This window comes from Passer domesticus, chromosome 6 (genome assembly GCF_036417665.1).
Source record: "Passer domesticus isolate bPasDom1 chromosome 6, bPasDom1.hap1, whole genome shotgun sequence".
Taxonomy (NCBI): domain Eukaryota; kingdom Metazoa; phylum Chordata; class Aves; order Passeriformes; family Passeridae; genus Passer; species Passer domesticus.
In genome coordinates this window covers 34,668,781-34,690,132 of record NC_087479.1, presented here as the reverse complement: position 1 = coordinate 34,690,132, position 21,352 = coordinate 34,668,781, and the positions used below count along the sequence as shown (strand labels likewise).

Here is a 21,352-nt window from a genome sequence, read left to right as displayed (position 1 = left end):
CACTCTTGGCTGATGTGGTTGAGAGAATTGGAGGATTCTCACATGAGCAAAATGTACTGGGAAGTGCCCTCCTGCTAAGCTACTTTGTCCCAGCTTTGTACATCCTGAGCTCAGGGTCTCAAGTGCAGGCTCGGGAAGTTTCTGTGAAGTGGCATAGCAGCTCTGATCTCAGTCTCTGATGATGGACAGTGCAGCACCAGCATGATGGGCTGATACTGTTCTGATACCCAAGGGATCTACCTTGCTTCTTTGGGACCCTACTGAAACAAAGTATAAGATAACCTCTATTTGGGTAGGAGAATCTGGAATTTTTTAATGTAGCCCGTGATAGGAATTTTGTTAGTCCTGCAGAAGAAAGGATAGGTTCTCCTGAGAGTGGGATTTCTCTGTAAACTGTAGATATCAAAGCCCATGCTGATCACCAATTTACTAGTAATTTCTGTGGATAGATAGAAGGCAGGAGACTAGAGATAGTGGTGAAAGTAATCTCACCCCTAAGGAGTTACAGCTGTGCTAATTATCAAGCATTAAGAACACGCCTGCTCTTAATAGGCCACAGCTGGATCCCGTTAAGAAGGGTATTATAAAAGAGCAGGTTGGCTGGTGGAGGGGTGAGATGGAGTTTGTTGCCTGTGCTGAGAAGAAGGAGTCAGTGCTGTAAGGAGCTGCTCATGAGAAACCACTGAGAAGGTATGAAACCTTTGCAATAGGACAGCAACAAATTTCCAATAGAGGACTTTGCACCTTAGAGGTTATAGGGCCGTAAAGTGAAGCCTATAATGACACTCTCTGCAGCCACTTCTGAAGGCAAAGGAAAAGGAACACACATCTTCTCAGCCATATTTGTAGTGACCAAGGAAATCCTCTCCCTGAAAATACCTTGATCAGACTAAGCAGTTAAAAGGTCATGTAGCTGTTGAGATGAAAGGCCCCATAAACTCATGCCACCTCTACTAAACTGGGTATGTTGCCTTTCCTCTCTCCAGAACAGTGTCCAATTACCTTTGATATATGCAGTATTATCCAGCAGGGAAGAAACACTTTGTTATAGATCATTTTTCACAGGCCAGGTTGCCCAACTCAGACATTAGTGTCAAATTCCTGCTCCTCCCTGGACTCAGGGATGAGCAGCCCTGGCTATGCAGACATTACCTGGGCTCAACGCTTGGGCCACTCGCCTGTGTTCAACTTTGGACAGTGTGGAGGCACAGATGAAGAAGAACAGTGCAGCCAGGATGGAAATAATATGGTTGTTTCCACTACCTGTTGTGGTGGGGACACGTAAAATTCTTCTGAAGGAAGCAAAGGTATTAGAGTTAACAGGCAACCAACACCAGTAAAAAATGATGCAAAAGGAGAGAAGTAAAAAAGACCTCCAATTAAGGACCTGTCTGGCCCATTAGGTAGCTGAGACAAATGATGAATTGTTCACACTAAGATTTAATGGTAGGTGAGGATATCTGTTTTAGAGAGATGGAAGGTGTAGAGAAAAAGCATTTGTGACTCAATGGACAGAGCAGAAATGAAATTTTTTCAGTGAAGTGAAATAGACCCCTTTTAGCTTTATGAGGCCTGCAGTTGTTGAAGCAGAGATATTGCTAGACAGTTTTGTTAATGTTCTGCCACCATTACTGCTTGCTGGATTTTGTAGCTCTCTCCAATCTTGAAATATAGAAATTAAGTATTTCTTTTCACTTCCTGATCTGGTCAGCCTGTCCATGTTTTGCATCCTCCCACTGGGAAGCACAGGGCTCACTGCCAAACTGAAGCCCTCTGTTTTTCAATAGAAAATAGAGTAAATCAGGAAAATAAATCTTGATTTCTTCATCAGACTAGAGAGACTCTATTTTATTAAAGAGCTTTTTCAGATCAGTTAAGTGCCTGACTTAAAGGCATAAAAATCAAGGTCTTTGCAATTTGGCCATATTTGGGGTTACAATGCACAGTAAAATGACAGCATTCAAAGCTTGCTGAGAGGTATCCACCAAATGCCAAGGCTGTGATGCAGCCCAGAGATTGGGAATATTAGATTGCTAGACATGTGCAATAAATAGGATGTATGGTGAGAAGATTGTTTTGCTTTTTCCCCCTTCCCTGTCCTGGGCAAGCCTTCATTGTCAGCAGACAGTGTTTGCTTGTTGGCAGCAAGTGGGCCGCGGCTGTACTCCAGGGCCCTGATCTGCCCTTTGGAAACTGGGGGGGAAATAAAACATTGGTTGACTTCCAATCCAGCTGACAAAAGCACACAAGTAGAGCTGTATGGGATAAAGGCTGTGCTCCAGAATTGCCTGACAGCTTCATCTGCCTCTATGGATATTGGCCTGTATGTGACCTGTGAAGCTCTGGGGACATGGGACATTTTCCACTTCTCCCACCAGTCCCCTCTGGGTGATCCAGCACCTGTAGATTGTTCTTGCTGCGTCCTTCTTTGTCATGGGCTTTTACACTGACAAAGCCAATGCAGCAGCAGAGATGCTAAGGTCAGAGATGTCTGCAGAGACACAAAAGTCAGCATCTGCAGTTGCTGGTTTTAATACATGATCATATGCAAGATGACATTGTTTGTGCTTCTTTGCTTGGAAACTCATTTCCCCTCTTGCCTGCAGTTGTTAGCAGCCATGTGGCATCCTGACATTTCATCTTTATTAACTTCTTGACAGATAGCCTTTTGGGGCTTACTGGGAGATTAATTGTTTTCAGGAAGCTTTTAGACTGTTAGCAGGGTTTCATCTTTTCTTTCCCCATGCTTTCAAACAGGAGACTCTAATAAAGCACTATGAGATTTATTAAAATGCTCTGAGGATGTCAGGGACTTTACTCCTAGTGTCCCCCAGTTCCTCTGCTCTTTGCAGCCCAGTGCTGAGAGCAACAAGGGGCGGTGGGGGGGTCACAGTTTTGAGAAGGGCACTGGCTGCAGCCATCATTGCAGCCACTTCTGTTAGATTTTCCCAGTGGCATTTTTCCATGGGAAAAAAAAAAGCTTACAAGCCTGGCTATTTTTTTTTATAGTCAATGCATGTGATTAGCAGTATTTATAAAAACTGTGCAGAAAACAGCATCTCAGGAAAAGGAAAAGAACACGCAGATGCACTGAGCGAAAGGAGAAATTAACAGACTTTGAAGTCAGCAAAAGTGCCTGATTAAGGATTTAAAAATCAGAATTTTGCAATTTGGCTGTGCTGTGGGTTTCTAAAGCATAATTCAGTGATGGCATTTGAGGCCTATGGAAGCTATTTTGTAATTGATTGCATGTGTAATGCCATCTGAAGATACCAGCAACATAAGTGTTTTTAGGGTGGAAAGAGAGAAACTTCACAAGCAAAAATGTTCAAACAGAATATGGGTGATGAACTCACAGCAGCCCCCTCAAACATTTCCTTTCCCTCCTTACACATTTTGTGATTTCAGCGTTTTCTTTGCATTGCCCATACATTTCTCTCTCTGGTTTGTTCACATGTCTTTCTCTCAAACCATGAGATAAGGACTTAAAAGAATATTTTCCCATTCCTATTTATTATAAACAAATAGCAAATTGCTCATTTCGTAAGTAATTCAAGCCCAGCAATTTTTCATTAGCATAAGAATTTAAATTTCCCTTGTGCTTCATTGCAGAGCTAGATTTAATGGAACATAGAATGGGACTTGGAGATATTTACTATTAATCTGTGAGTTCAAATGCAGGTGGGCAGAATTTGAGGTGCTGCGATGATATCCTTGTTCAGGAGCCTCTACTATGTTTTGGAAACCACCCAGAGTTTAATGATAAGTATTCCTAAACAATACTTTTCACCCGCTGGCATATAGCTAGCTTATTTGTTCAGTCTCTGCAGTCTGTTAAAAATGTGCACAGAGATGGTTTTCCATCCTTTTTTAGATGTAGTCGTCTCAGTTTAGCTGTGCTTATTTGTAACTATAAAGGGACTCCTTGGTAGTCTCCCTGCTGTACCCATAATGTGGTTTGGAGCACTCAGCGCTAACAATCCTGCATCCACTGGAAATAACAAACACTGTAAATCAGAGACAGTCTGTTACACCCAGGGGAGCGTAGTAACATGAGACTCCTCATTAGCTCTGACCATAGAAATACAGAAAAATAATTCCACTGCAGGGAGAGTGACACTAAATGACATCTGAACACCAGGACTTAAAAAGGTGTCAGCTTTTATCCAAGTGTTTTATGCATTTTTAAAGCACACAAATGGAACGAATATGTCTAAATATTCATTGCTTAAGGTGCCTTTCTCTGACATCAAAAGCTGTGTACATAAATTCCCCATTTTATATGATAGCTTTCATTATCTCTCCATCTGTAATCCACATCTCCTGCTAAGAGGGACAGAACTCCAGTGCTCATTAGGACTCTCCCTTTAGAGGAAGCCAGGTGAAAAAGCCCTCATCTTTTATGCTATAGCAGAAGGTGAAAATGTTACCACATTAACAATTCTTTCCAGCAGTGCTTTGGCTAGTCTCACCATGTAATTGAAAATTCATTGTCAGCAATCAAGTCCCATTATTTCCCACCCAGGAATCTTTACTTTTCAGCCCCTTGCTCATCTGAAGACATACTTGCTAAGGAGAGGTGCAGAGTCAGCAGGAAAGATGGGCAACATGAATAATTAAAATAGAGGTCACATTTACATTTGCTACTGAAAAGAAATGGTTTGCACAAAAATAGAATGAAATAGGGCATCAGAGATGCACTAGAATGATGACTGTTATGTCTGGTGCCATTTTTCCCTCCAGGAGGATTGTTCATGACAGGATCATAGAGGTATTTGGTTTAGAATGGGAACCTATCATAGTATTATTTCATAGTATTATTTTGAAACATTCTGGTGTGGATAGCACTAGAGAGATGTGTTTGGCAAAGGTAGAAACTGCTAACCAGTAGCAGCTAACTAATGAATGGGGATCTGCAGTGTGCACACACGAGAATTACCCCATGGAAAAGCACATATTACACAAAATATTATCTAAGTGACAAAGACATGAACCCAGGAATCATGAAATTGAAAAATTAAGGTTAGATTTGATTTTTAATCTAGTTGTGCTATTAAATGATACCAAGTACTGTGTTTTCATGTCTTCTTCTGAATTCAGTATTACAGTTGGACAGTGCACTTCTGTTCAGTACTTTTTCTTTCACTGTTCAATCTTTTTTACTTATTTTTACTTACTTTGACAATTAAACAAATCTTCTTTTGAAAATAAGATTAATTTTCTCAGAACACTTACCATCCCAGCCTCATATTTTTGCAGATATTATTAAAGTTCTTTTCATGAACCACTCAGAGCCAAGGGGCCTGTTATCACCTCCCTTGTAGAGATGCAGCTGTGAGACACTGAGATTAGAAAAATCTTATTTTGAATAATAAACTGTGAGAGATTTTACAGACCTTAACTTCTCAGTGTCCAGGGAATTACAAAACACACAAAGCATAACCAGCATTACTTTATTTGTATTGAGGGTTCAGCACATCTATAAATCCGAGTCTGAAAAAACTTCATTAATCTAATGCATGACTATACTACTGACAAGACTAGAGTCCAGTTTTCCAAACCAGCATTTTTCTGTCTGACCTTGTCACTTTCTGTAACCTTCACTTGGTACCTTCACAGCTTTCAACACCCAAAACATGTAAAGCAAATGTTTTGCAGGCACCTCTTCTTCACAGAAAACAAGCCCAGAATATTCTCAAATGATACAGTGACTTTAATACATTGAACGAGATAGGAATCCTGGGAAGAAAAGAATAAAAGACTATGTGGTTTTGCAATTACAGTCTGTCTCCTAATGCATTAGTATGAGAGGATTGAATAGAGAGCAAATAAGCAGCATGATCTCTCTTTTGCTCTAACTTCTTGATTGCTCTCGTACAGTAATAATATCCCTTTCCAGTACTTCATACACAGTAAAGTACTTCCTATATTTTTTTCACACAGGCCTCTAATGGAAGAGCAGTTATGATCACGTGCCATCAGCAAGGTGGTAACGCCAGGCTGTCTTAGACTCTGCTACTGCCAGCAAGGGGACGGCTGATCTTGGCAGCAAAGGCTCAGGCATGTGAGTCCCTGGAGGTACAGCTAACATGACACAGGGATATTGGACACTCTGTACAACACACTGGTAAACTGTAGTTGTCAATCTAATTATGGAGCTTATTAATCTACAGTTTATGTACATTCCTCCATCCACTGAGTGTTGTTCTTCACTCTATGAATGACTAATGACTGATGATTTCACTTAAGAGCCAAAATGGCAAGGACCATACCTCAGGACAGGAGGTCATATCATCAAAACACAATACAGTATTTTGATGATGTGACCTCAAAACATCTATTATTCCCCCATGGCTAACTAAATTAGGGCTATCCCAGCCACTCAAGCTGAATGGATATGATGCTGAGCAGCAACCGGTGACCGACATCTATTTCACTTTGAAAGTGACCGGCAAATACCAGCGGGCCAAGGTCAGGTGAGAACGACTGCAAAACCTGGCATCTCCCCTTTTGAGCAAACAGCTCCGAATGAGCGTGTCGATTTTCGGCACTGGCGCCGTCGTTCTGGTTATGCACCACTCAAGCGAAGAGCAGCTCACTTTACTTGCGGTGGGACGCTGGGGCAGCACAACCCTTCGCTTCAGGAAGGTGTTTCCCGGGCCAGCGACGGCGTGTCGGGACGAGGGGCGTTCTCCCCGCACACGGATCCCGCCCGGCCCCCTCGGCCGCCCGGCCCCCTCGGCCGCCCGGCCCCCTCGGCCGCCCGGCCCCCTCGGCCGCCCGGCCCCCTCGGCCGCCCGGCCCCCTCGGCCGCCCGGCCCCCTCGGCCGCCCGGCCCCCTCGGCCGCCCGGCCCCCTCGGCCGCCCGGCCCCCTCGGCCGCCCGGCCCCCTCGGCCGCCCGGCCCCCTCGGCCGCCCGGCCCCCTCGGCCGCCCGGCCCCCTCGGCCGCCCGGCCCCCTCGCCGCTCCGCCTCCCCGCTCCCAGGCCGCTTCCTGCGCGCCGCCCCGCCCGCTCCGGACGTGCGCGGCGCGGCCATGGCAGCTGTGGATATCCGAGGTAGGCCCGGGGCGAGGGCAGTGCTCGGGGCTCTCTCCCCGCGGTTTCGGGGCTCTGCCCGCGGGCAGAGCCCTCCGCGGGACGGCCGCAGGAGGAGTCGGTGCGGTGCTGTGACGGTCCTTGGAAGCTGGAACGGGCGGGCGGAAGAGCTGCCCAAAAAGCAGCTTTCTTGCTTGTGCGGCAGGCTGCGAGCGTGTGCTCAGGGCCGCCTGGGGAAAGCAAGCTTCCTTCTGGTAGATTCTGCCTTTTCAGGGGGAATAAAGAGGTGCTGCAGTGAGATGGCGACCTAAGGGAGCGGCTAAAAAAGAGTTCCAGCTCTGAAGCATGGGGGAAAGTGGGAAGCGCTGGCGTGTGTGTGGGACTTGCACGGGACCGGAGCAGCGAGTGAGGCTGGTAACCTTAAGAGCACTTTAGGTGGATGTGGTGAGGCAGGCCAGGTGTTAGGAAAGCCAGAAGGAAAGCTGAAGTAACAAAAACCATTTGGATGTGGAGTCAGGGATATTAATGAAAAGAGAAGAAGAAGAAGTGATATTTGACTAACATGTTAAATAATACTTATGTTGTAAACAAAGTAGAAGTTAAATTGTTGTGAAGAGGTGGAGCTTTGAGAGAAGAAGTGGGGGTTCAGAGGCCAAAGGAAAGGAAGTTATTTTTCTCCATGAGAGTGTCTGAACGGAATAACATCAGAAGCCTGTGTGGTGGAGTCTCAGAGTGAACAAGAGCAGGTATTTAAGGAAATCTCATGAAGGGTTAGTTTTCATAATGCCACAGAGGTTCTCTCCTTTTTTGTCTTCAAATTCTTAATGATTATGTGTAGTCCTGTGTTTTTCTGACTGCCTTGTTTGAGATTACATGAAGGAACTAGGTAGACAGTTGATGAAGGAGTGCTGTATTAAGTTATTAACTGATGTGAGAACCTTCTGTCTTACTCCAGATAATTTAAGCTCCCTCAAAGTCTTTAATATAGTTCAATATATTAAGTAGATTTTGAGGCATACTTCTATTTTTAATGTATCTGCAGTGGATTAACTGGGTGGTGCCAGGTACCCACTAAAGCCACTTTGTCACCCCCCTTTCTGAACCGGACAGGTAAGAAAGGCTATAATGAAAGGCTTGTGGATTGAGTTCAGGGCAGGGAGAGATCACTCATCAGTTACTGTTCTGGGCAAAGCAGACTTGATTTGGGGAAATTAATTGAATTTATTACCAATTAGATCAGAGGAAGATAATGAGAAATAATACCATATCTTAAAAACACCTCCACCACTCCCTTCTTCTTGGGCTTAACTTCACCCTGAAATTCTCTAACTTCTTTCCCCCAAGCAGCAAAGGTGAACAGGGAATGGGGTTGTGATCAGTTCACACATGTTGACACTGTCACTCTGTCCTCCTCACCAGGAGGACTCTTGACAGTCTTCACTGCTCCATGGTGGGATCCCTCCCCTGGGAGACAATCCCATTAATTTCTCCAATGCTGTTGTTCTGAAATGGGCTTTTTCACCTGGTTTAAGAAGCCCATCCACACAACAGAGTTGAGGTATCTGATTTACTGCTCTTAAATCCTGTACCAGCCTATATGCCTGAGAACAAGGCTTCTTTACAGGTATTAAATTCATATTGATACTCTGAGCAGCAGTCAGTACTATGTCCAGGAGGTCCTTTTCAGGTTCCTTTGGGGTCTGGTTCATTAATAAGCAGATTTGAGTTTTCCATGCCTTTTTCTGTGAGATGCATAGCTATACACAGTTCTCAAAAAAAGTTACTTGAGCATTCAGTTTGCATGGTAAGCCTTGTCCTGACAATGGCATATAGATGCCTATTCTGGCATATAGAAACTCATGAGTCAGTTTAGTATGTCCAGTTGGGACAGTCCACGAGCTCTAAGAATGGCCATAAAACCCTTTTTCCCATTGCCTCAGCAATCGGTATTGTAACTTTACTTTAAAGTAGGGCCTTGCCTCTGTTTGTTCCTGAATATGAAGTCTGTTGTTTCATTTTCTGGTTGTACTGGAGCTACAAGGTCTGCCAGGAATGCCTTGACATTTTCCACCAGTCCCCTCCTCTCACAGTCAGAAATAACGTTTACATCTAATTGTCCCTTCCTGCCTAGCAAGAGTACATTGATTCAGGCCACAGGGTGGGACCCCAGTGCCCCCTGCCCATTGCTCTCCTTTCACCTTCTTTAGTACCATTCTCTTCTTCTTCACCATAAACAGGTATTCAATATAGCCTGCATAACTCCCCCAATTAGGGTTGTTAGTCAATATGATATTTTCCAAAAGCTGACACATTCCAGTAAAACAGATTTAAGCCTAGTCACTTTGGTTAAGTTTTTAAAAAATTAACGGGACTCAGGTAAGGATGAAGCTGATAGTAATCCCTGAATTTGGGGAACAGAAAGGTTAGAAATTAAGGGAGAGTGTTGGATAATCAATGGGTCTGCCTATGAAAAACCATCCCGGATTCCTCTGCATGACATGTCAAAACTGGTAGTGAAAAATCCAAAATTTTGCAGGCCTGAAAAATGGAATTGTTGGTATAATTTTACATGTGCCTACCATCCTGTGGGACTATCATTTAAATTCAAAATGGATATTTCTGAAACTACAATAACTGCATTTTCACCAATCCAAGAGTATTAGAATATTTTATCTCCACAAATCTTTGAAATTTTGTGTGGTCTAAAATACTGGTCATCAAGAAATTCTGTTCATCATCTTGGTCTCTGAAATTGGTGGAAGTTATAATGCCGATCAATATTTGGCACTTAATCCAACCTGCTCACAGTTTTTAAGTACCTTCTGTGCAGGATGGTTATCTTGCCTACACAGGCAATCTCTCACTTTTCCAAAATTACCAAGATTTTTGCGGCACCCAGCGCAGGGTCAGGATGGGCAAGTGCCCATGGTCTCTGACCTGCCGTAGCCTGTGGGCCAGCTTTGAGGCTGCTTTGCCCGGGTGAACACAACTGGCAGCTCTGCAGGGCCTGGTGACTCGTGGGGATGCTTGGCGTGCTTGTATTGCGCCCGGCATCGGGAGAGATGTGAACAGAGGGCTCCAGCATGGGTCCCCCAGAGGGTCACGAGTCCTGCCAGCAAACCTGCTCCAGCTTGGGCTCCTCTGTCCAAGGGACCAGAGGTCCTGTCAGGAGCCTGCACCAGCGTGGCTTCCCATGGGGTCACATCCCCCTTGGGATACACCTGCTCCAGTGGAGGGTCCTCCAGGGGCTGCAGCTGGATCTCTGCTCTGCTTTGGGGGACAGCCACCTTATCATGCACTGCGCTTGTCTCTGCAGGACATGGGGGAGCTTCCAGCAGCTTCTTACTGAAGCCCCCCTGTAACTCCACCTGCCAAACCTGGTCAGGCAAACACTGTCAGGTTACTTTACTGTTCCTCTTGGTTTGTCAAAGTGTAGTGCTGGGCTACCTGGCCAACAAGGCCAGGTTCAGCACATTGTGTGAATTACTCTTCTTTTTTTGCCATGGATTGCTGACTTGTCTTCCAAATTGTCTTGAAAGCCATGGCAGATTGGCAGTAATGTCACAAGCACTTTGCTTTTGTATTTGTGATGCAAATTCCACAAGAAATGCTTTGCACAAGATGTCCTATTTTTGAAAAGGATGGCATTCCTGCTTCCCTGTTCTTTCTTATACCCAAAATAAACAGTACACCCTTCAGTATGACAGCTATTCACGGTTTGTTTTATTCTTCCTCTCCTCTTTCCAAGAATAGTTAAAAGAACAAGAATAGTTAAAAGTCTTGCTTTTAACTATTCTTTCCAAGAATAGTTAAAAGTCTTGCTAGTTATAAAGGCAATTATAAATACTGACACTAAGCAGCTGTGGATAATTGAGTCTTGGAGTCCAACTTGATATTCCATTTTATGATAGATTTATCAGTCTATATACAGCATGATAGCTATATATCTCTCTCTCTAAAGTTCACCTAACAATCCTCTGAGAAATGCAGGTATTGTTAATCATACAAACAAAGAAAGTTTGTATTTGAAGTATAATGTGAGAGCTTATTATGAGAAGAACGCAAGTGCTTAAGATTTAAGATTTTTTGAAAGGAGAGCTCTTTTGGATTTGAATGGCATTTGGAATAAACAGCATTACCACAACTTGGGTGCTTAATAATGGATCTTAGTGCCATGTTTCTGAGATTTCCTTTTCTGTAGTGAGGAGAGAGAATAGCCTATGTGAAATAATTTGAATGCCTCTAGACTTCTCCCTCCCTTTCCCTGCCCTGCATGAAACAGTTGGGCTAAAAATTCTGAGATTAGGAAAAATGGTTTACATGTAGTTATTTCTGTTGAATTTTTCCTGGTTTGCTAAGCAGGTAGTGTTGCTTTATAACTCTTCCTCAGAGAAGCTGCTGGTAGTGTATGAGCTGATATTTTTGACAGTGATCCAATGATCCTTGAGCATGCTGAATTGTCACAGAAGTAAAATATTCTCATTGGAATGGTAAGTGGGAGTTCAGGGTATGTATATAATGTGTGAACTTTAGGGAGTGGTTCCCGTGAGTAGGGAATTTGAGATCTTCGATCAGTCTTCAATGACTTCTCATCACTTAGGGTTTTTTTAATCTAAACAATCCATGTCTCTTCCTGCTTTTTTGTGTCTAGAAAATTCTGTTTGCTGCTGCTGCGATTTAAAATCAGTGAATTTCAGGGTTTTTTTCCAAGGTTCCTCCTGGATCTCCAGTGTTAGCAATTTGTTGCCTGTGGAACTGGTTGACACTGGTTTCTTTGATGTGCCTGAAGAACATTTTACTGCAGCGTGATAACAAAATGCAGGGACTTTAATTCCTATTTCCCTAAATCTGTAAGAATTTAACTGGCCTATTATGACTTGTAGGTTATAAAATATGTTAATTTAAAAAGCTTGCTTTTCTTTTTATAATTGTTAGTGTTCGGTAGTTTGATACCTGTAATATCCACTGAATTATGGAACAAGTAATTTGCTGCAGGCAATTTGGCAGATTAATTTTTTAGTCAGGAGTAGAATCTCTTGTTCAAGATTACTGGGAAGCATCTGCCCAAAAAAAGCATCTTTGTGTTTGCTGTTGATTTTTGGATTGTGTTGGGGGTTTTGTTTGTTTGTTTTTTGTATACTGCTAAAAGACCTGCAGAAGGTTAAAGGTTATCAATTCTTATTTGAACTCTATGAAATTCTTTCATGTTAACTGGTATGTTTGTGTTCCATCTCCTTTCTCTGCTGTAATTGATAACTGCTGTCAATTTACTCTTGGATGTAATTGTAGTGATTTTGATTGCTTTGGTACTCAATGTAGATTTATTTTCCCAGATAACCTGTTGGGAATTTCCTGGGTTGACAGCTCCTGGATTCCAATATTAAACAATGGGAGTGTGTTGGACTATTTCTCAGAGCGAAGTAACCCTTTCTATGACCGAACATGTAACAACGAAGTCGTCAAAATGCAGCGGATGACCCTGGACCATTTGAAGTAAGTTGGAATTTGCATCTGGTTGATGTGCAGTATCCCTTGTCCCTGCATTCAGAGGCTTTGGTGACTGAATGGAAGCATGCTGGAAAGCTCATTCTGTTCTGTGCTCTTTAGTCCCATCGTTTTCCAGTGGCCCAGCTTTTTCTGTATTTGGATGTTTTCTGCTTCTTCTTATGCCATCTCAAGGAGGTGTTAAGCTTGAAGGAATCTGTGTATCTTTTGAGATTCCAGTAAATCACCCTTTAGATATTTCTCTGACATAGAAAAGCTGTCTTCTCTCATTCTTCCTGCTCAACAGCACCTGAGTAGTGTAATGTAGTTAAATGTTTCTTCTGAAGTGAATAGAGTTTATGTTAGGGGATACTTTGAGTTCATAAATAATGTGTGTTTCCATATACTGCTGGCTGTGTGCCATAATTAGTACATAATTCCTCCTAAGAGCTGGCTTTTTAGTATGGATAATAAGAGTAGCGAGTGTTGTAAATAAACTGATCGCATATGGTTGTGTATTGAGATTGCATGTGCAAGTTAACTTTCTTTTCAGTTCCCCATCTGCTATGCTGAGCACAAGCGAGTTGTGCTATTTAAAGACTCCACAATATGATAGGGAGTTTGCGAGCAGAGCTAGAAGTCCATTGGTAAAGTCACTTGTGCTCAGTGTTGTTGCAGAGAGGTCTTTACATCAGACACACAGATGGTCACATCATACACCAGTTCTTTGTATTTAAATAACATTTCCATGATGATAGATTGTTATCTTTCTTGCTATTTATCTGTTGGTAATATATTCTACTCGTGTTGTGTCAGGTTGTTATAACTCCCCTTGTCTGTGCACCTAGGGTTTGATAGCTGACTCATGAAATCCTTTGCCTTTATTTACTGCACATTATAAAGAAGAATTTTCAAAGCATCAGAACTTTGTTGCTTTATTGCTGGCCCCTTTGGTCACTCTTCACATCCTACAGATTTTACTTGGAGGAAGATACTTACTCTGGTTGTTTCTTTCTCAGCCAGATGGTTGGAGTGGAGTACATCCTTCTCCATGCTCAAGAGCCCATTCTCTTCATTATCCGAAAGCAGCAAAGGCAATCTCCAACACAAGGTACAGTCTCTCACTCCTTGCCTCTGTTGAGAAGCCAAATCAGTCAGTTGTTTTATCAGTTCCTAAATTGTGTCTAAGCATTTCTGCTTCCCCTTTTCTGTCCTAATCTCCAGTCTAATTGGGAGGGTATGATGCTTTGTGGTGGGGAGATCCTTTCTGCGGCAGTTCCCTGCAGTGTGCCAGCAGCAGGGAGTGCCATCTTGTGGGGAAATGGGAACAGTGAATGAGAGAGTGCTGCCCTGTGCTACATTTTCCTACAGGAAATTGCTAATAGCATTCATTCCATTTATCTGTTAGGCCATGCAAGAGTGTCCATGTCTTGCTGGGATGGAGTCTTGTGGTAACAGCACCATTCCTTCCTGTAGTGTCACTTCCCAGTTTTTAAATCAAACACCTTAGCTTTTTTTTCCCCATCTGCATGCAAGTGGCTTCATTATTCCTTTTTAACCTTGAATTTGTTTGTGTATGCGTGATTAAGCAAATATGTAGCCACATTTCAATAGTTATTGGATTGTCTTATCTGCTTACTACATGTTCATATAACGTAATTTAGGTTTTCTCAGAGTAAGATTTGTAGGAAAGAAAGGCAGGGTTAGTGCTAGTTTATTTCTTAAATTCTTTTTCTTAGGGCTTTAGGTTCTATATATGCATTTTGGCCTTTACAGGGCTTTGCCTTGTCTTGTAATGTTTCTTGTTTGCTTATATCAAATAATGGTCTGTTTACATTGCAGTTCCAAATTGAGGAAACATGTATGATTGATTCTTTAGTACATTGTTTATTTCTTTATTAGAGATTTTCAACATAGCTTCTAAAAGCAAGTATAAAATTATCATATAGCCCTTAATTTCTGGCTTTGACACCTTTTAGATTGAGACTGGAGTTGGAGCTGCCACAGTATGTGTGTTTATGCTGTAAGGCAGATGTATGTTTGGTGGAACTTAACTGAGACTTCTTTTGTAATGTTTTTTCCTGCTGTGACTGTAAAGTTTGTGCTGGGTACCTTAATTGAGTTGCAGAATTCCCTAGCTGAGATGTTTCCATGCATTTATTTCATTGTGGTACAAAAATTAGTGTATTTGAGACATAGGAATAGGGATGTAAAGGTGAAATGTAATGAGTTCATAGCTAGTGTAGAATACTCAAATACAACTGATGAAGGCCTGTCTTATGATTTCTGTGTGTTTTTAAAACATATCTATTTATATTTGAAATTCTTGAAGACAGGCTTTTGCCTGTTTGAAGTAATATTATAAAAATCTTTAGATTAATGATTAGGGAGTGTTGCCTGTCTAGGAGAGTAGCTCCTGGTACAGAGCTGTGAGACAGTAGAACTGCAGTTCTGTGTCTTGCTCCATTTGTAAAGAAGTGCTAAGCATCCTTTTTCTCTTGAGGAGAAGTGGGTACTGGCTGTAATACTGTCTGGGACTGCTAATTTAGGCAGGTGTCCAAGCTTCATAAAATGGAAGTACTGGGTGACTTGTCAGTAGAGATGGAGGACCTGGAACACATGTGTGCACAGGTCATGTCCTTAGGAATGTGAAGCTGGGAGCATTGCTATGGTTTCTCAAATGAACAGTGTTTGGCAGAGTTACAGAGGCAACTGTAATGTTCCTCTGCACTGCAGCTCCAATGAACAAGAATTTTTGATTGGTCAGTAGAGGTTCCAAATCTGATTTAGCAAATGCCTTTGGAAGGTAGTTTTTTTTAGCAGAATGTTACTAATTTAGAAAAGCACACTCTGTGTGTGCTTCACTCCATTGGGTCTGGGAAATCTAGCTGAGAGGACTGTAAAAGTTAGAGAAAGCTGACTCCAGAACAATGGTATCTTACATTATAGTGTAATGTAAGGCTGGTAGAATTACTTCCAGAGCAGTTCACTTGACTAGTAGTAGCTCTAGTGTACTCTGAAAACCCCAGTTCTGTAAAGCAAATAATTTGCTTGCAGTAGGACAGGACTTCACAGCACATGCTTTTCTATTTGTAAAGCAGACATTGGTTTTTCTCTCCTTATCAGTCTGTGCCTAAGGTGCAAATAAAGCACCTTGAAGAAAAAGGTTAACAAGAGAAAATTTTGTGATAAGAGAAATATTGCAATTTCTCAGTTCCTGCTATGACTGAAATTCAGCAACAAATAGACAGTCTTTGGCCAGAGCTTTAAATTGATCTCACATCTTTCTCCTTTTCCTTTCCACAGTTATGCCATTGGCTGACTACTACATTATTGCTGGAGTGATTTATCAAGCACCTGACTTAGGATCTGTCATTAACTCCAGAGTTGTAAGTGTTCTGTGCATTTGATGTGTACTGGTTTATATCCATTTTTACTTTTGGTTGCCCCCCAGGCTGTTTAAATATCTCTTCACCATTCTGAGGAAAGATCTTGTGTAGTAAGGGTGCAGTAACTTAAAACAAACCCCACTGGTTAATCCCCACGTGAAAATGCAGGATCTTGTGAGAGTGCAGTATTGCCCAGAAACTAGGGTACTTTTTTAAGGACGAAGGATCAGAATAACCGAACCTACACAATTGGAAGAACAGCATGAAGTTGGAATGATCAAAATTTTTAAATTATTTTACATATGTATGTAATAGTAATTAATCAGTGAAGCTTGCTTTAGAAAGTTAATCTTAAGGTAATATTTATTTTTAAATGAGGCATATGTTTTCAATTGATATGGTATTTCTCATCAAATTGGATGCTCAAGTTTGTTTTCATTCCTTCTGTTCTCGTAAACTATTGGTTTTTTGCAAGTTTTTCTGTCAGTTTAGAAAAGCACTTCAGAAGAGCCTTGTGAGAACCTGTTAAAGAAATTACATTCTCAGTCCAAAACTGGATATTCCAAGTTCCCTTTCCAGAACAAAAATGAATATAGAATATTAATTTTAAAGTACCTATTTTCAAAAATTTGCATTGTGTTTGCTCCTTGAATTCTGAACACTGCTTTGCATCCTTGTTCTGAAAGCTCACTGCAGTGCATGGAATTCAGTCTGCTTTTGAAGAAGCGATGTCCTACTGTCGCTATCACCCATCCAAGGGCTACTGGTGGCATTTCAAAGATGAGGAAGAACGAGGTATGACTGCTTGTTTCTCCTGCATACTTTGGGAGAGGAAAGGAACATAGGGAAAAGCTTGAGGCAATGCACAGTGATGGTGGAGAGGTGAGATGAAGTATCTGAAGGGTAAGTTAGGGCTCTCTACGAGCTGAAAGGAATTTTGCCCTTCTGTGCTAGTGGGAATTAATATCAAGGCACGGGTGGGAGATGAAAATAATGAACTGTGTGTCAACAAAGTGGGCAACTCTTCAACCCACTGGGGACCAAAATGCATTTTCAGAAGCCAAACCAGTTTTTCAGGAGGTAAGAATCATCATTAATCTGTCTTCCACAAAAAAACCCCACACCTTATGTCAGTAAGAAAATGGAGGTGAAGTTCAGAGGAGAGACAAATACCAACTTGTCATACAACAAAGAGCTGATAAGAGAAAATAAATTTTAATACATCTTTCTCTAATATTTCTGTGACTTGCAGAGAAAACTAAACCAAAAGCCAAGAAGAAAGAGGAACCAAGCTCTATTTTCCAAAGACAACGAGTAGATGCTTTGCTTTTAGACCTAAGACAAAAGTTTCCGCCCAGATTTGTTCAGGTATGACACTCAAAAGCTACAGTTTTACTGTAACTTAGAACTTAAAAGACAGTCATAGGTATTTAAACAGGTGAAACTGAATTGGAATTTTGTGTATTTCTGGAATAGTAACATGGATTAGATTATGAACTTGACATGGAAGGCTCATATCAGAGTGTAGGATCTGTGTTTGTAATTACTGGAGTCATTAAGACCTTGGCAAAACTATGACAGCGAATTTTATTATACACCTTCCTTATCTTCCTTATCTGATCACAGAGGGTCTGCTCTCAGCTATCTGATGTTGCTGCTGCTTCCAGTTCCTTTGTGAACTCAATCAAGCAATCACAGTATTTTTAGTTACTCCATTGTTCTAGAGACTCATTAGTTAGTGTGGAAGTTCTTGGCATTCTGTGAAGTTGTTGTGGTTACCTCTGATTGTCTTTGGTAGCCATTTGTTCTACCAAGTCTTCTGCTTGGGAGCAAAGGAAATTGTTTACAGCATCTCACAAAAATGCTCCTCAGCCAGTCCTGGGAAAGACTAGCTAATTGCATATTTTTGTCTTTAATGTTTTTCAGTTGTCAGAGAAAAAACTGGATGTTATAAAATATTAACTGGATTTTGTTTAAAGTGTATTTAGTGACCCATGCTACCCTCACCTCTTACATATGAGTGCATTGCTTGCATTTAATTCCTAAATTAATGGCAAGAAGGATTGAGAATTACAACTGATGTTTTGGTTTTCTTTCTTCCCTCACAGCAAAAGCCCGGAGAAAAGCCTGTCCCAGGTAAAACTGTAATATTTTTACAAGACTTAAAAAATAGGCTCTGTATGCAGTATCTTTCAGTTGCCATGTAAGCTCTTGCTGATGCTACTGTGGTGGTTTAGAATTCTGGCATTACCTAATTGTGCAAAGTAATGGATAAGAGTGAAGACTTTGAGTTATCATAGGCAACCCTCAAACAGGAAAGGCATGAACTGTATCACTTCAATCTCTTCCACCTTTTAACTGATATAAGTATGAATTTATTCTCTGCTTATTATTCTTACACCTTTGAAATTAATGTTGCCCTTGTGACATTAACAATATTTTCTAAATATTCTGAAGAGTGTTTTAGGAATGAAAACCAGAGGTTTAACTTTCTTTTGATGTTACATCTTTAGTGGATCAAATCAAAAAGGAACCAGAACCAGTCCCTGAAGCTGTCAAGACAGAGGAAAAAGAGACTGTAAAGAATGCTCAGAGTGCTGGTGCTAAAGGACCACCTGAAAAACGAATGAGACTCCAGTGAAGGGAGAAGCTATTGCACATATGGATTAGTCAGAACCTGGAAACAGAAGATTCTTGCTCCCTTTTCTTTATATTTAAGCTCTTCCACTGAGACTGATAATTCAGGGACTGAGATCCTTATAACAGCTTTTTCCGTAGAAATCTCTCATGCAAATGTTAATGTCAAGATGTGAGTTGCCTCAAAGGAGCTGTTTTCAGTCTTCATCTTAATTTTGAATGCTGACTTCTGAGAATGGTTTTTACATGGACATGTTCAGCAGCCTCCTGAAATCTTTACAAACTCCTGCATCCTTTGTGTCTAGGTTTCCTATGTAAAAAGAAAAAAAAAACCCTTTTATATATAAAAAAAAAAATTGAATTCTTGGCAAATAAAACTCCTGGCTGCTGGAATGCCTTTCTTAAATGTATGTTTTGTTAGTAGCAAATATGTCATATATGCTGGCAGCATATTTTTTTTTTTGCTTGGACATTGGAATATGTTGTCTTCTATTTTGAGGAGGAAAAGTTAGGTTACCCACTACAAATTGCTGTGCCTCTAGTTTGCTTGGGATAAAGATAAAAGATTTGCTAACTGGACCCTCAAATCCATGTAGTTAGATGTCAGAATGGTCACAGTTTCTAGATATTCTTGGACACGGGTTGTACTTAATGGTTAAGCTAATAGTTTTATTATAGAAGTAAGTGTTTTGGTGAGAGATTTATGATGTAAAACAGGCTAAGATCTCTTGATGCTGCACACTCAGGGAAGCTGTTTATATTTCTAATTTTCTACTGTAACTCAAATGTATCAATCACATCTCTTCCTCTGTGCTCCTGGCACTTCCTTGCTCCATTAGACATGTGCCTTTTAGGCTTGTGGAAGTGGGACACAGGAAGAGAAACATCACTGACACCTATACACTTATTTAAGCATGTTGCTTACATAAACATTTTTTTTTCTCAGAAAAATTAGAAATCATCTGTTGAAAAGAAATTACCATTAGTTTGGTTTTGCTTTTTCACCAGTAATGGAGTAAACCTTGAAATGGTTTGCTTTCTTTCCACAATTGTTACCCATTTTCATGGAGTAAACTGTAGTTAGCAAGAAAAAGGTTTGTACACAGAAAGACTAAAGTATGCTTCAATACATGTGTCAAATTTATCTTCAGGTTACAAGACACTCTTTTCAGTAACAGCTCTCCAGTCAGAGCTGTTTATTACTGAATGATAGACCTGTCAGGGCTATTTATACATGTCATTTTTGTTGTATAATCCAAAGCTGTAATGTTAAAAGACGCAGATATGCCAATAACTGTTCTCAGTTAATGCAGATACAGATCTGAAATTCATATATTCATGTACTTGATGTGTATTAGGTTTATTTCATACCTGGATCAGGTTTGAACAGCCATTTCTCAAAATGTTGATAAAAGTAGATAAGAAAATAGTGTGAACTATCAGATCAAGTGAAAATGTAGAAAGCAATTACTATGGGATGTTCAAAACCAGACAAGGTGGTGTGAATATACTTGGAACAAAAGGGTTTTGGTTCTTTCTTGTATTATAGAAATTCCTTTGAAAACAAGTAGTAGAAGAAGCACAAAAGCCATTCCCTCATCCACCCCCATGAAGGAAATGCAGGATTTCCAGAAAGGAGACATGAATGGTGAGGCACCTCAGCAGTCCTTGCTGTGGATGGCCAAAATAAATGGAAATGGCCATTAAATGAACTGAGAACCTGTATGTAATTTGGAAAAAGTTACCAAGACACATGACAGACTGCACTTAATGAAGATCTAGGGTATTGGGCTTTCGTTGTGTGTGGGTTTTTTGGTGGTGTTTTTTTTTTGTGGGTTTTTCTGTGGTTTTTTTTTGTGGGGTTTTTTTGTTTGTTTGTTTGTTTTTTGGTTTTTTTGGGGGGGGTTGTTTTTGTTTTTTTCTTTATCCTTTTTTTTAATGGAGAAAATTATCTATTCATGAATCTAAGGAAGTATTTAACACTACTAGCAGAAGAAAGCTTACTTATTGCTGAAGGCACATACAGCTGTGGCAAAAAATGCATGCTGCAATATCGTGTGAGCAAAATATTCCATCAGTCACTGGATTTCACCTGAAATAAAGTGTGTTGTGCAATTCAGTGTCTGAAAAGGAATTTCCCTAAAGTAGAAGGGTTTGAATAAGGGCAGTAAAATGAGTAGGACAGAGTTTCTCCTATGATGGCACTGGGAAGACAAGTATTAAGTCTTTATAAAACTGAATAGTGTAACAAATAGTAAAGTAGAGAACTCTTATTCTGTCTTGTAGTACAAGAAGAGAGGCACATGTAAATGAAGGTGAATTGGAGTTACATTTGGACTGAACCATTATACTGCATGCTCACAATTTGAGCTGATCAGAGGTAAGGATGGAACGTGAAGGGGCAGATTGTCCTCACATTTATATCTCAGCAGCCTTTCTGTCTTCTGCAGAAATGCCTGGTGTTGGCTGGTGTCAAAGGGCATTAAAAGGGATGGATTCCTGGTCTGATCCCATCTGAGTTGAAGTGCCAGCATCTAAACTATTGAGAGAATAGCAAATGGCTTCCAATCATGAAACAAGCATTTGAATATGATAAACCTTTTCCAGGGGAATTATCTTTCCCTGAGCAAATTACATTTTAAAACAGTAAGGGATGTTACCAGTGTGTTGATTTCCTAGTAGCTGTCCAGTGCTGAAGGTTTGCTATATGGGGAACTGAAAGATCTGATCCTGTTAATTGCTGACCAGATATTCTACAATAATTTCATCAGTTAAGGGAGCTGAGATACTAATTTACTGAAGTGAC

At 41.0% G+C, this 21,352-nt stretch overlaps 2 protein-coding genes across 9 annotated transcripts in view; both read left to right on the top strand.

Annotated features, from left to right (window-relative positions):
- The window catches only part of MAP3K9 (mitogen-activated protein kinase kinase kinase 9), a 140,781-nt gene extending 128,252 nt beyond the window's left edge, over window positions 1–12,529 (top strand). For all 8 annotated transcript variants that reach the window (XR_010364627.1, XR_010364626.1, XR_010364625.1 and 5 more), the window contains 2 exons: window positions 5,944–6,064; window positions 12,370–12,529. The gene's annotated coding sequence lies outside the window, so the exon portion shown is untranslated. The remainder of the gene's footprint in view (window positions 1–5,943; window positions 6,065–12,369) is intronic.
- On the top strand, window positions 6,900–18,939 carry MED6 (mediator complex subunit 6). The gene is made up of 8 exons (XM_064424405.1): window positions 6,900–7,057; window positions 12,370–12,529; window positions 13,540–13,631; window positions 15,827–15,909; window positions 16,596–16,704; window positions 17,162–17,277; window positions 18,018–18,045; window positions 18,423–18,939. Exons 1-8 carry the CDS (start codon window positions 7,036–7,038, stop codon window positions 18,548–18,550), a joined length of 738 nt encoding a protein of 245 aa, XP_064280475.1. The 5' UTR covers window positions 6,900–7,035; the 3' UTR covers window positions 18,551–18,939.
- The last annotated feature ends 2,413 nt before the right edge of the window (window positions 18,940–21,352 follow it).